Source organism: Pyrus communis, chromosome 12 (assembly GCF_041283825.1).
Source record: "Pyrus communis isolate YQ-2024b chromosome 12, ASM4128382v1, whole genome shotgun sequence".
NCBI lineage: Eukaryota > Viridiplantae > Streptophyta > Magnoliopsida > Rosales > Rosaceae > Pyrus > Pyrus communis.
In genome coordinates this window covers 12,681,902-12,696,302 of record NC_142576.1, presented here as the reverse complement: position 1 = coordinate 12,696,302, position 14,401 = coordinate 12,681,902, and the positions used below count along the sequence as shown (strand labels likewise).

The 14,401-nt window shown below is 34.6% G+C and overlaps 1 protein-coding gene across 2 annotated transcripts; it reads left to right on the top strand.

Annotated features, from left to right (window-relative positions):
* The first annotated feature begins 9,698 nt into the window (after nucleotides 1-9,698).
* Nucleotides 9,699-11,464, top strand: LOC137744637 (putative homeobox-leucine zipper protein ATHB-51). Of its 2 annotated transcripts, none has more exons than XM_088681828.1 (3): nucleotides 9,699-10,032; nucleotides 10,348-10,709; nucleotides 10,920-11,464. In XM_088681828.1, exons 1-3 carry the CDS (start codon nucleotides 9,936-9,938, stop codon nucleotides 11,154-11,156), a joined length of 696 nt encoding a protein of 231 aa, XP_088537954.1. In that variant the 5' UTR covers nucleotides 9,699-9,935; the 3' UTR covers nucleotides 11,157-11,464. The 2 variants fall into 2 exon arrangements, with proteins under 2 accessions (XP_088537954.1, XP_068340511.1); XM_068484410.2 differs by lacking the exon at nucleotides 9,699-10,032 and adding an exon at nucleotides 10,066-10,176.
* The last annotated feature ends 2,937 nt before the right edge of the window (nucleotides 11,465-14,401 follow it).

Sequence of the window (14,401 nt, the reverse complement as noted above, 5' to 3'; positions counted from 1 at the left end):
AGGTGTTGATTGTTTTGCAGGTGCATTTTTGTCAAGACTGAAAACAGCAAAAATTTGCATCGACATTTGCCCTAGCAAAGGAAAAAAAACAAAAAAAAAAAAAAAAAAAACAAAAAAGCTCTTCCTTTTGCCCTTCTTTGCCGCAGCCCTTACGTGAATATTTGTTGATGTTTTGTGGCTGGTGGACTAATAACTAAGTAATTCTAGTAAGGAGAAATAGCCTCCTTACATTACCCATGGCAAAGCTTAGAAAAGCTAACAAAAAGCCTACAAAATTCCAATTAAAGACCCACTAAAGTCCTAACTAATGGACTTTAAGTTCTTATTAAATAAAAAGAAAATAAACGGAAATAATAAAACAAATAATTATGTTTTTACTTAAATCCATTGAATAGCATTCTCATGTTCCTTTGATCTCTAAAACCGATCTGTTTCCAATTCTTATTGTAATGCATATGCCTTGACGTAGTTAAATACACTCTTGCTCCACTGAAATTACAGAATATATGCCCGAAAAGCTCATTTTTCACTTCTTTTTGCATAACTCTGGTATTGAATGCCCAAAGATAAAAACAATATAAATTAGTGCATTTACCTCATTCGAATATACAAAGTCCAAAGGAAATAGATGATAAAATATATATGAATATAACCATATCAAATACTATACTAGTTGGTTTGAATTTTGGACAATAGGTCAAGTATCCCAATAATGATAATAAAAGCCACTTAGTACTATGGTCTGATGGTATTCCTCTTCACTTGTAAGTGAGAGGTCATAGGTTCAAATCTCGTGGATGACGAATACGATACCAAATTAGGTTGCCCATTGTATGATTTAGTTGAACTCCCCCTCTCCTTAGTGTAAAATATACCGTTGTACTAAAAAAAATAATGATAATAAAAAACTAGCATAATGATAATAAAAAACTTGCATAATGATGATAAAATGTTCTAGTCAATTAAGAGTAATATTAGACTTTTAATATTTTGTATATATTACCACATTTGTACCCTCTTTCTCATAAAGGTAGGACGCTAGTTCACATCTCTGTCTGAGAGATAGTACAAATGTTATATACAAATTGCAATAAGAGTCTCTGGTGGTCCACATTGAAAAGTTGTGCACTTTTCTTTTCAACTTGCATTAATGAGAGCTTCGCAATGGTAATTTTAAGGAGCCATATACGGTCTACCATATAGAGTAGTAAATTGAACTTTGGGAGGACCTTATCTCAGTCGGTCATATTTCCTTCAATGTATAGACATAGACCTACGCTAGCTAGCTAGACCTCTGTTCCAAACCCGGCGCAGCATATCAGATGGACTGATCCTTACAATGGCAGAAACATCTTAAACTTGTTCAAGAAATGTGTAACAAATTAAAGATAAAGATCTAAGATAAGATCTTGAATTTGGACCACTAACATTCTAAGTTGTTATTTGTGTTCTTATACTACCTAGCTAGAGCAGCCTTTAATTAAGAATACGCATACGTTCAGCCACCTTCCTAGGGTTAACTTAAAGTTACATGTCTGCAAGCCCTATTGCTGTATCGAGGACCACTAGCAGTTCAAATGGCAATTTAACTTAGAGTTTTCCTACTAAAGTAGTAAACCTAACCTTGGGGTTTTATATTTTGGTGTTGGGCTTTGAAAAATGTTTAGTCTTCAGCTGGTTACTTACTTTGTGCCATATGTCACAGTTGCTCTGAACAATCAACTGTTACCAAGTTTTAACTTGGTTCATAAAAATGATAAACCCTGATCTTTAATTTCGAAGTTTGATTTCATATTCATAAGCTTCACCAGATTGGTTGTCGGCGAAAAATGAAGAGCACATTTGATGATCAATTCTACGTTGTCCTTTAATTACGTGGTTGATTTTTAGTTGTCTTGGGTTATTAAAAGAACAAAACGCAACCAGAAGCAGGTCTTCTCGAGTTTCTACATGGATCCAGTGCCGACACATTTGACTGTTGGTCTTGGATCAAATCCAACGGTTTTTGGTCACTTAGTTTAAGCTAATAAATTAAGTTCAACGGTTATGTGTAAGACAACTTGTAAGTGCTCAAGAAAATTGAACAAGTAAGTCTAATGGAAGTGATGACTTGTGAAAACTATATATTTTCAATAATTGATTGGACACTTAGGGGACTTTTATAGGAGTACGATTCTCTCCCCTCACATTCTCCTCTTATTTTCTCTCCTCCTCTCACACTTTTCGTTTTGTTTTTCTTTCTATAGAAAAATTAAAATGAGATGTTGATGTAACTTAATTGTGACCATTCAAATATGAGAGGAAGGAAGAGAAGAGAAAAAAAAGAGAGGAGAGAATCCTACTCGGTTTCCATGTCATGAATCAGAAAAGTAAATAAATATTAATATATAGGAAACGACTAGCTATATATATAGATTCTTTAAGATATATTAAACCAGTGATTGATTTATATCTCCTATTAAACAGATTACGTATATTATAACATGCATGGTTGCAGACAGATTGCTATGAAGTTTCTTTTGAATTAGCTTATAGAGATGTAAGGCATACCAGTATCAGTGAGAAATAATTAATTATTAAACTTCAAAAACTCATTTGAAAAGACCATATTAGATTAATTAGACAACTGATTCATACGAGTGTTTTTTTTTTCTTTTTTTTTTAAGTACATCGATATTTTTTATACTAAGGGGAGGGAAAGTTCGGCTAAGTCACATAATCGAATTCGCCGTTCATGAGATTGGAATCTAAGACCTCTCATTTCCAAGTTCCAAGTAAAGAGAAATACCATCAGATCATAATACTGAGTGGCTATAATTAAAATGAGTTAACAAATGCAAATCAAATGAAATTATTAACGTAACCTGTTGACTCAATACTAAATGGGAGATAATTTAATTAAATAAGTACGATTTTTTTTCCCTCTTGGGTGAGCAAAACTACAGTGTCCGAGTTAGAGATATTGGAAAAAAAAACCTAAAGGAAGGCTGATAAGTTGGTCTGCTGCGATCTGCAATGGGACCATAGTTCTTAAAAGCTTCCAAGATATAATCAATTAGATTTGCAGAAAGAAAATAAAAATCATTTCATTTTTTAATTAAAAAAAAACTCCGAATGTTGTTAGATCATCTTTAACCCTTAGGTTAAAACTTAATATTTTTAGCCTAGAAAATTTAGGTTTTGACCCGAAAACATCTTTTCTGCTCCAACATTTCTGGCCGAAAATTTTAGCCCCAGATTATTAAAGAATGAATTTAGGCTATTTTTTTTAAATTAACTTAAAAAAATTTATGTAGACTATCCTAAATTAATTTTATGAACATTTTAACCTAAAAATATTTAAATATTAAAAAATCACTAAATGGATACATAAAACTCATGAAACACTATGGAAGAATATGAAACACATGATAGAGACGTATAGATTTTTAGGTGAATTCTGATTTAAATATTTTGTTTAATTATTTAAGTGTTGGATTTAACTTTGGGTCGTTAGATATTTTTTTTTACCGTTAGCTTTGATTATATTTGATCTCAGCCGTTGGATTCAATAAATGTATAAATATATTAATATAAAACTAAAAAAAAAGTTTGAATGTGGACCGTTGGATCAACCAACGACCCGTTTAAAATTGGCTGCTTGATCAGAAATAAAATTGTTAGGCTCATTATTGCGTTGGACAAGTGGGTGACAAGCCCACGTGGGTGATATCGATAGACTTGCTAAGCTTGGTCCATGCGCGCGTCCTTGCCTAGCAGGTGTGTTTCAGTTGCCGTTTCTCACTCTCACACGTGGGCTCCACCACTGAGTTTGGCCTAAATCTTGGGCGGAATTTGGCTTGTTTTTTTTTTGTTCTAACACTTAACCCCATTTTAGCTAAATGATTAGAATGAAATTGTGGGGCACTAGGGGGGGGGGGGGGTGGGGGAGGGGTGGCGGGGAACAGAAGGGAAAACTTGAGACTTACTCTAAAGGTTGAAGTTGGTCTTAGAACAGACATTGGATGGATGTAAATTACAATGGGGTTTGTTGCAACCCATATTATATGGCGTGGTATTTTTCAGTGAATATGTTTACTTGTTAAGTGATGAATCCAAATATACCTTGTTATATATAAGCCAAGGGAATAGACAAGTTTAGTAACCTGCTCGTGAACAGGTTTCTTACATGCCCCTGGCATGTTTGTTAATTTGAATCGTCGATGGCCAAAATTGATTTCCATACCAGTGCCACACAAAAGGATGACACATTCAGTGGCAGAGTGAAAATGTCAATCCCAAAAATAAGAATTTAATGCACTGTAAAGTTTCCTAGTAAGATTAGTCTTCGGTAATTACCAAAAAGTAACCAAATTTTAATTCAAAATTTCACATTCTATTCACCTCAAATACTGTAAGTTGAAAATAAAGAAATGCCACGTGGACAAGAATCCTATTAGAAATTTACATAAACAATTACTTCTCAGCACGTGTTACTCGAAAATCCTATCTAAAAAATTATTGAGATTACATAAAGATAAAAAAATAAATTTGGAAACTTACACATTTAGTGGCACATGTCAACCAAAAATCCTATCCAAAAAATTATTAAGATTGCATGAAGATAAGAAATCTAGAGACTTACTCATTTGGCGATACTTGGCACTCAAAAATCATGTCCAGATAACCTTTTTTTAAAATATGGTGCGAGTAGTAATTCAAATAAATTGACCAATACAGAAAAGTTTTTTTTTCAAACAACATTTTATGGCCTAGCTGTGATCTGTAGGAGCTGAGGCAGAGGTTTTCGTTCATTTATAAATATTTTTTTTCAAGGCTATAATTTTAGACTGAACTACGTTTTGCCCTTTCAATTGGAGATGACCTAAAAGGGGGGAGGAAGAGAGGAGAGAGGGGGGGGGGGGGGGTGGTGGTGGTGAGGGGAATTGGGCTAAGGCACACAATAGGCCAGCAACTAACTAGATATTGAACTCAATATAAATATAATGTGTCATTCACGTAAGTCGAACATGAGAGCTCTCATTAACAAGTAAAGTAGAATACGACTAGACCATAAGACTAGTTGATTATTAGTTTTCAGCTTGCTTAGCTGCAATAAGACATTTCATGAAATTTGATTTTCCTTAGGGTCGGAGATGACATAAATAACATTATATTTGAACAACTTCGAGCCAGTTAAGAAAGGCAATTAAAGGTCAAACCATGCACATCCCACAGGATAAATGTGTTGCAAATTCTTTGCAGTTCTCCGAGTAAGTATTGACCTACTTTTTGTATGTCAGCTCTGGATAGTAAAATAAAGAGTTTGCAACTCAGATTTCATGGTTATATATGATTCTTTTGGGTCTTGGCTATTGAATATGAATTGTTATTGTCGCCAAAGCAGAGAAATCACCTTTAATTAATGCACCAAGAAGAAGAAGGAAGAACAATTGATTTCAAGGAATACCACCTCAGTTCTCATACATCTTTTTCACTATTTTGGCTTCATTGCTGCCAATGCCGTTGTGTTACCGTTATTACTCATTGACGTTACATTTTGGAGAAGAAAAAAAAGCCGTGCACTTATTTCTTAGTACGTACTCTTAGACCTGAACCACCCGTCCCCCCCACCCCCTTCTCTCAATTTTGAACTAAATTTCAACCTTCTACGAATGAATATGAGAGAGAGAGGGAGAGGAGGAGAAGAAGGAGGGTTCTGTGGTGCAGCTTTCTTTGTCTGCAATGCTGCAGCTAAATTAAGATGGGTGGGCTGAGGGGGGGGGGGGTGGGGGGTTGTGTTGGAAGTAATAGGGTGAGCCCAAAACTTCTTTTTCTTCATCCACCTTTATTTGTCCTTTTATCGATAGCACAAGAGGCAGCTGCAGGGTACTGGGTACGTACGCACTCATTTTGTGCCACCTCATAAGGTGTACCCACGTCTCTTTCTGTGATGCATGTTAGGCCATCTTCAACCGAAATGATTAAATATAACACTGTTAAGAATTATAGTTTTGTAAAAAATTATTTTTAAATGAACAGTGTTAGTCATACTCATATACGATCTCACAGCCCGTCAATAATTTATTAGTTTTAGGTTTATACTTTAAATTTATTAGGTAATTTAATTAAACTGCTGTTGAATATTTTCAAATCTAACCGTTGAATGTGAATCAATTATTGCAACTGAAAAGTGGGATCCCAAAAAAAAGGCTAAAAGGAGGGTTACATTTGGCTAGCCTGATGCTCAATCCAAAAATTCATCTCCAATCGATGTATAGGCTATAATTCTATGGAGTCCACCACGCCATTATTTGGCTAAAAGGACATCATGCTAGCCAAATGTAGCCCCCTTCCTAGCCCTTTTTAGGGCTTAGTTTTTCAATTGCAATAATTGATTTAAATTCAACGCCAAGATTTGAAAACATTCAATGGTAATTAATTAAATTAACCAATAAACTTAAATTATAAACTTAAAATTAATAAATTATTAAGGGGATTATGTTTAGCCCCTTCGGTTGGAGATGGTATATCAGTATAGCCTGACACTGTTCATTTAAAAATAATTTTTTTGTAGGGCTATAATTCTTAACAATGCTATGTTTAGCCCTTTCGGTTGGAGATGGTCTAATCCACAGAATTATAATCTAGCCATCGGTTGGAGATGAGTATTTTAACAAACCCATTTTCTAGTTTTTGAACATTTAGCCCTCTCTATTGGAGATGGCCTTACCCTCCCCTAATTTGCCTTTGATCATATTGTGTCTTAGGGTAATGCATATATAGTTTGAAATCTACTTTGTCATATATAAATATACGTATGCAACCTTCTTCTGTTGCATATATAGTTTGAAATGATAATATTCACTCATGTTTGAAACATTAACCCTAACCATTTAGCTCAACTTGGGTTCATATTTCATTTATGTTTGAAACACTACTCTAATCATTTAGCACAATTGGTTAGGAAAATTTATCTTACACACAAAGTCCTCGGTATGCTTTGAACGCATCTATTGTCATTAATGCATAAATAAAAATTGTAGTTGAAAAATTCATCTTATTATTATGGAAAAGTAGATTTCAACTCAATTTCATTAGAATATTTTAGGAAACACTCAAACGTCCTTTAATTATCTTCTTATATAAAAACCTTTCCATAGTGAAACGTTAAGGTCAATTAATAGGTAGGGTTATCATTTTTCATTTTACCCTCTACAGTTTTTTTTTTTTTTTTTTTTTTTGTTATTTGGGTCAACCATCAGTTTCTAAGTTAAATGTTATTTGTGTGAAAAAAAATTTTGATTTTTAACTTAAAATTACTATATTTGAGTTTTATACATCGGTAATGTGGATGAGTTTGATTTCAAATGTGTAGGAAATGTGGATGAGTTGGATACTAAATGTGTAAATAATGTAGACTGTTTTATATCAAATGCGTAGTTAATGTGGATGAGTTGGATACCAAATGTGTAGGTAATCCAGTTAACTAGATTGTTGTCGCTCAGCTCTACATTTATAAAATCTATGGCAACACTCCATTGTTTCTTGTCAAAATATATATATATATATATATATATATATATATATATATATATATATATGGGCCATGACTCTATTTTATAAGTGGTATTCAGGTCCGGTTTGGTATTTTTCTTTCACCAAAATCAGCTTCATTTAAAGTTAAGCAATAAAAAAGTAGTGGTAAAACAAGATATCCAGCTCATTTTAAAAGCAGCAAGTAGGTTGTTTTTAAAAATTGCTTTTATAAAAAAGTTGAGTTGTGCCTTTAATAAATATTTTTAATTCTTGTAATACCCTCTTTAGTTATTAAAATGAAATTATTTATCCACTATAGAGGTTTTATCTCTTGCAGAACAAAGTGACCACCACCATGTACCACTACAAACACTAACATTTGGAAACCACCACCGCCATTACCACCACCATTGTTTCCACTGCCGCCACCATCACCACCATTGCCACCACCGCCACCTCACCGCCACCACAATTGTTACCACTGCCACCATTGTTACCTCTGCACCCCAACCACACCCTACTATTGGCATCACCAGCATACCCTACCATTGTTGTTATCATCACTGCCATTACCCCTGCCACTGTTGTACCACTGCCACCACAGCAAGCACCACCACTTCCCATGACATTGCCCCTGCCACCATTGTTACCTTTTCACCTTAACCACACTCCATTATTGGCACCACCAACGTACATCCACCATTGCCCTGCCACTATTGTTGTTGCCACCACCCCCACTACAATGTCCATTTTTGTCATCATATACAACTATATCTCTTTTACGTTAAAATTTATCAAACACTTTTACATTGCTCTTTGTGCTGACATCATTTTATAATACAGCTTATCAAGCGCTCAACTGCTCTATTATACAGCTTATTATTCGTAAAACACATTAGAAGTATTTTTTTTTAAAAGGCACAACAGTCTCAAATTGGCCTTTAGCCTTTATTTTGGTGGAGGATGAGTTAAGTTCAAATCTCATATAGACACATATCATGTCGAAAATCCCGCATTGAAGATTTGAAAAGGCTAATTATGATTTATATAAAATGTTTCATTCTTAATTACAACGAGGCCTTTTCGGATAACATCCTATACCTCTGGGGATATATGTGGTTAAGTTGGGGATAATATCAGGGTTGAACCATTTGGCCCATCTCTTGAAACTTTAATAGGTATTAAAGCGGTTTTTTTGGGCCCGAAAACTAGATTTGTATTCTTTCCAAATCCTATTACTGGGTGCGTTTCAAGTGTGTAGTATTCACGTGCTTGTCTGTTTTTTTTTCTATGTGGAAGATTCTTCAAGTGTGGCTCACTAAAGATTTGATCCCATGTAAGGGGGCGTGTTGGAAATCCCACATTGGAGATTTGAAAAAATAAATCAAGATTTATATATATATAAATGATTCCAATCCTAGCAACACTGGGACCTTTTAGGATAAAATCTCATACCTCTCGGACTATAAGTGGTTAAGTTAAGGACAATATTGGTGTTGGAACATTCGGCCAATCTCATTATAACTTTAACACACCATGTTTAATCAAGATATAGACAGATTATTAGATTGTGAGCATTCATCCTAAAATCAATTTGGCTATAGCAAACAGAAGTCCAAGATTATTTAAACTATTAGGCAAGGCTTTAGTTATTGATGTGAACTCATACTCTCATATTGGGAGGTGGCCCTTATTTTAGCCACACGCATGGACAATATATTGGGTGACATGGAAGCATTACACTAAATACATGAATATCCTACTCTAATGCTATGAATATGAACATCTATCCTAAAACTAATTAATTGGAATCATAGTGTCTAACATAGACATGTATGTATGCAATGTATGACAAGATGTGGAGAGAGAGAGAGAGGGAGAAGCCTGTCGGTTGGAAGATGATGTAAATGGGAGAGACGGGATGAGTGGACTCAAAGGTCTCAATCTGATATGGTCCCCCTTGATACTGCTCCTATGGAACTGACATATGCCTCCCTTTCTCACGCCTCCTGACTTCTACCCCTCCCCTAGTACTATTTCTTGGCCTCTTTCTCTCAGAGGGAAATTAAACATAAAGCTTTTGTTGCACCCTAAAGGTGAATCATCACAGTCACACTTCTCTCTCAAGTACTTCATCAGTCTTTTGCACTTTAAAAGAGAGAATAGAACAGAACCCTTTCAAGGTTCAACTGATCGTCTCTCTCGAGCCACGCCAAGCCTCCTCTCTCTCTCTCTCTCTCTCTAAGCTTAGTTACGATCATTATCATCATCATCTCTCCCTAGCCCTAGCTTACTCTATCTATCTTTGTGGTCCACAATATACTCATCACCTTTAAACCGTGCAGGCCCATATAATAACGTGTCGATCGTTTTAAACAAGAAGACAGCAGGGAAAGCTTAACCAATTACAACCTAATATGGATTGGAATACCAATTTGAGACACCTTGTTTCTCGACCAGAACCTTCCTTTGGCTTCCTCTACAACTATAACAGCTATGACCACTATCCTCCTGGTAATCTATTATTTATTATTCTGACTTTAGTTACAAGTTTTCACCGTTTCGACCACTACTTTCTATGGTTAGCACTTCAAGCAAAGCAATTATTCAACCCTGATTTCTTGGAGAAGTCACACTTCAATTAGTCATTTTTTTGAGGTCAAACACAACCTCAAAACACAGAAATATGCAGTCTTACGTATACATATATCTATATGTTATACATGTTATATACCCAATGCTTTTTTAGCACTCATTTTAGTTGTCAAACTTCATATATAAGACAATACTAATAATTCATTTGTTGGGCAATTGTAATTTATTTTTCAGGACTGGAGATGAAGCATCAAGCAATGATATCTGAGACATCATCGCACGGCGGCTTGGTTCCTGGAATGATGGACAGAAATAATCATCAGAGCAGTTATGGGTGCTCTAGTCAAGACAAAAAGAAGAGACTGACGAGCGATCAGTTAGAGTCACTGGAGAGGAGCTTTCTGGAGGAGATTAAGTTGGACCCTGACAGGAAGATGAAGCTTTCAAGCGAGCTCGGCCTGCAGCCTAGGCAGATTGCAGTTTGGTTCCAAAACCGAAGAGCCAGGTGGAAGGCTAAGCAGCTTGAGCGCTTGTATGATGCTCTTAAACAAGAGTACGATGTTGTCTCCAAAGAGAAGGAAAAGCTCCAAGAAGAGGTAATTCATCTAATTTAATGGCTTTATAATTAATTATTGACCCTTGATTAATCACATGCAACCTATGCACTAGTTCTCCCTTTAGAAAACTTAGCTAAAAACCCATTTCTATATAATGATTAAAATTTTCAAATAATTTGTACAACATTTACTGACCACACCGTTGACCATTGCATTAATTTAGTGAGTTGTATAAACATGGCATTGTAGGTCATGAAGCTGAAGACAATCCTAAGAGATGAAGTTGCTAGGAAGCAAGTTTCCATCGGCTACACTGAAATCTCTGGTGAAGAGACAGTAGAAAGCACGTCGGTTTCTATTCGAAGCGCTAACAAGGCAAGAGGGACAAACCAACATCAGATTGCAGAGTGCAATTATCTCTACAATGTTGAGGAATATAACCCAGTGTCACCACCTTTCTGGGGAAATCTGCCTTCTTATCCCTAAGAGGCTGTTCTTGTTCTTGTTGTCGTTCAACTTTAATTTATCAGGCAGGTTTTGCTTTTATTAATTATTAGCTTAGTAAGAGGAACTAGTAGTTTTAATTTCTCCTAGGTTTCTAGCTCACTACTAAATTAGAGATAATTGACATTTCATCAACCAAAAGGACGTAATGATCAGCATGGCATTTATTAATGTACACTTCCATATTGTTATGGCATATTCCTCTTTGGATAATGCTTGTGTTCCCCATGGAGGAACTTGCTCATCCTCTCACATACGATTAATGAATCTTTATCATTAGAACATCATAATCGGAACCATTCATTATCTTTGTCATCATCTAAAGATCATATATATACGCAAGAGGTCTTAGATTTGATTCTCGCCAAAGGCGAACTTGAACTACATTATTGTTAGCCCATTATGAGACTAAACCAATCCCTCTCCCCCTCAGGATAGATACTATTGTTTGTTCCAAAAAAAAATAATAATAATACATGCAAAAAATTATTCAGTATGAAGATTTTTTAGCCATTTATATGCATAAAGCACATGGACAATTCATCATGTGTATGCTACTGGTTATCAAAGGAAGGCTTGAGAGAAAGTAAAATTATAGGCATGCCACTACCGGAGGCTGCCAGTTAGGCTTGGCAATTTCTAACATAGCCTGTTAACCTGACACAAAACGATACGAAATTAACAGGTTATCGAGTCGACACGATAAAGAATCGGGTCGTTATCGAATAACTTGATAAGCACCTGTTAAGATAACGGGTTGGTCTTAGTATACACGTGGGTCACCCGATACACGATAAGCAAAATATTAATTTAATAATTGTATACCCCTAAAAATGCTATAATAATTATATATATATATATATATTATATTATAAATATATATATTAAATTAAATTTAGAAAATTTGGAAAATGAGGTAATATATTTTTATATGATATAGTACTATTGTTTTATTTCTTTTCATAATTATTTTGATAAACTTCTCATAATTTGAATGGTTTATAATTTTTGGTTTTTCTATACTTAGTTTATGCGGAAGAGAGTTCTGATATGGAAAACCTTACTGAAAATATCATCAACATAACTCTTGAAGGCAATAGATCAAGCCAAAGTTCCAATACAATTTGTCCATGATGATTGATGAAAATTGAAGGATTTTGTAAAATGAATAAAATACAAGCTTTGAATTTCATTAGCAAGGTTTTAACTTCTGAGAAAGACTTCATAACCTTGAAAAAAAACAAAACTCCTTCATTTTGCATATCCTTGCACATTTGGTATTTTGTTATAGACTAGTAGTGTATTGGTGCTTTTTTATTAGGCTATTATTTAGGAGTGTAGATGTAGTACTTAACGACAAATGTGTTTTTATGTTTTCAAGTAATATTTATGTGGCAATATGGTATGTGCAAATTTAAGAACAAAAAATTCTTAACGAGTCATAATGGGTTGAGTCATTTTACATATTGGGTAAAGTGACAAAATGAACCTACCTACTGAGGACCCGTTAAGATAACGGGTGTGACATGATACAACCCGTTAAGATAACAGATGTTACACGAAAACGACACAAAACACGACAAACACTACCTGTTTGCCAATTCTACTGCCAGCAGACAATGTTTGTGTAGCAATTTTGTAGGTTTGTGCGAGATTTTACACTTGAACTAAACGATTGAGCTCAATGAAACACTGGTTTGGTTAAGTTCTTTTTATGTCTCAATGACCCATCGCTTTAGGTGTTTTGTGTGTTGTACTTACCTATAACTTAAATAAAAAAGAGAAAAGAAGATAAACTGGTTTTAATCATTTCAAAATTGAAAGAAAATCACACTAATAAAATTGCAAGGGATACGAGGCAGTTACATAATTGACAAGACTAAAATGAAACAAATTTGAAAGGTAAAGAGACTGTAGAATAGCAAGATTCAAGCCATGAGATAATAATGCTAAATTAGACCATCGATATTTGATATCGGACTAGGTTAAATGAGAAACACGGGACCTCGGAGAGGGAAAAACTTAGTTGGAATGCCCATCAACTAAAATCAAACTATAGGATAACAGAGGCATAAACATTTTAGATCATTAGGATCCTTTAAGGGTTGGCTTTGGTGAAATTTTTGGATTGAGCTCAAAAGCTTTTGGTTGTCTTTAATAGGTTTGAGAATTGGATTGATTGAAGAATTAGCTGAAGATTTGATAATGGTAGAGATTAAATTTTATGAAGCTCTGAGCATGGAGGCCTATAATGCTACTATTGATAGTTCTTGAGGAAAGTGACTTCGATGTTATCGTTGAGCTAAGTTGAGTGAGGGCAGATCGGCCATTCAGTTCTGGCATTAACCGCATTTTGTGATGGGCCGATCGCCCCCACAACTTTGGTGTTCATACAAGGTCACGTCGTCCATTGTCTTGTTAGATGATTTTTTTCTCGTGGTATTAAAAGGGTACAGCCGATTAGTACTACAATCTAATGGTATTCCTCTTCACATGTAAATGAGAAGCCTTAGGTTCGATTTTCCCCAAAAGCAAATTTAAATCACATTATTGCTAGTTTATTGTGAGGCTAAGTTCACCTCCCATCACCTTTAGTGTAAATAATATTGTTTCTTTCAAAAAAAAATAATAATAATAATAATAAATAAATAAAAACAAGGGCACAAGATTCTCCGAACAGGTTGCTCACGTTGAATACTCAGTTGAGAGATCAGCTTCGGGCTCAGTAAAGAATTACAATCATGTGAACACTCAAACGGATAAATAAAAAATTATTTAAAATTACAATATGTGAAAATGGTCATCAACTTCAATTTGTATTGAAACTTTGGATAGAATATGCATTACTATAGATATCAAAGTTTGATTGAGTTGACCCGCTGTTTCATAAAGAAGAGAGAAATGGTTAATGTTACTTATTAATCGCTTCAGAAATGATTTTAAATATTTCTAGTAATCAAGCAGCTTTTGTTCCTAATCGTTTTATCCAATATAATATTCTCATTGGACATCAAATTCTTTCCGATTTTCCAAAGAAAATTTTCAGAACAAATAGAATGGGAATCAAGTTTGATATGAAAAAAAACTTATGACAGGATCAGTTGGGATAATCTATATTTGTGGTTCAAATGATTATTTTTTATGCTAAATGGATCAATTGAATAATGCATTGTATTTCTTTTGTATCTTATTTAAGGTTCTAAAAGACGCTAGACATTAGTAGGACA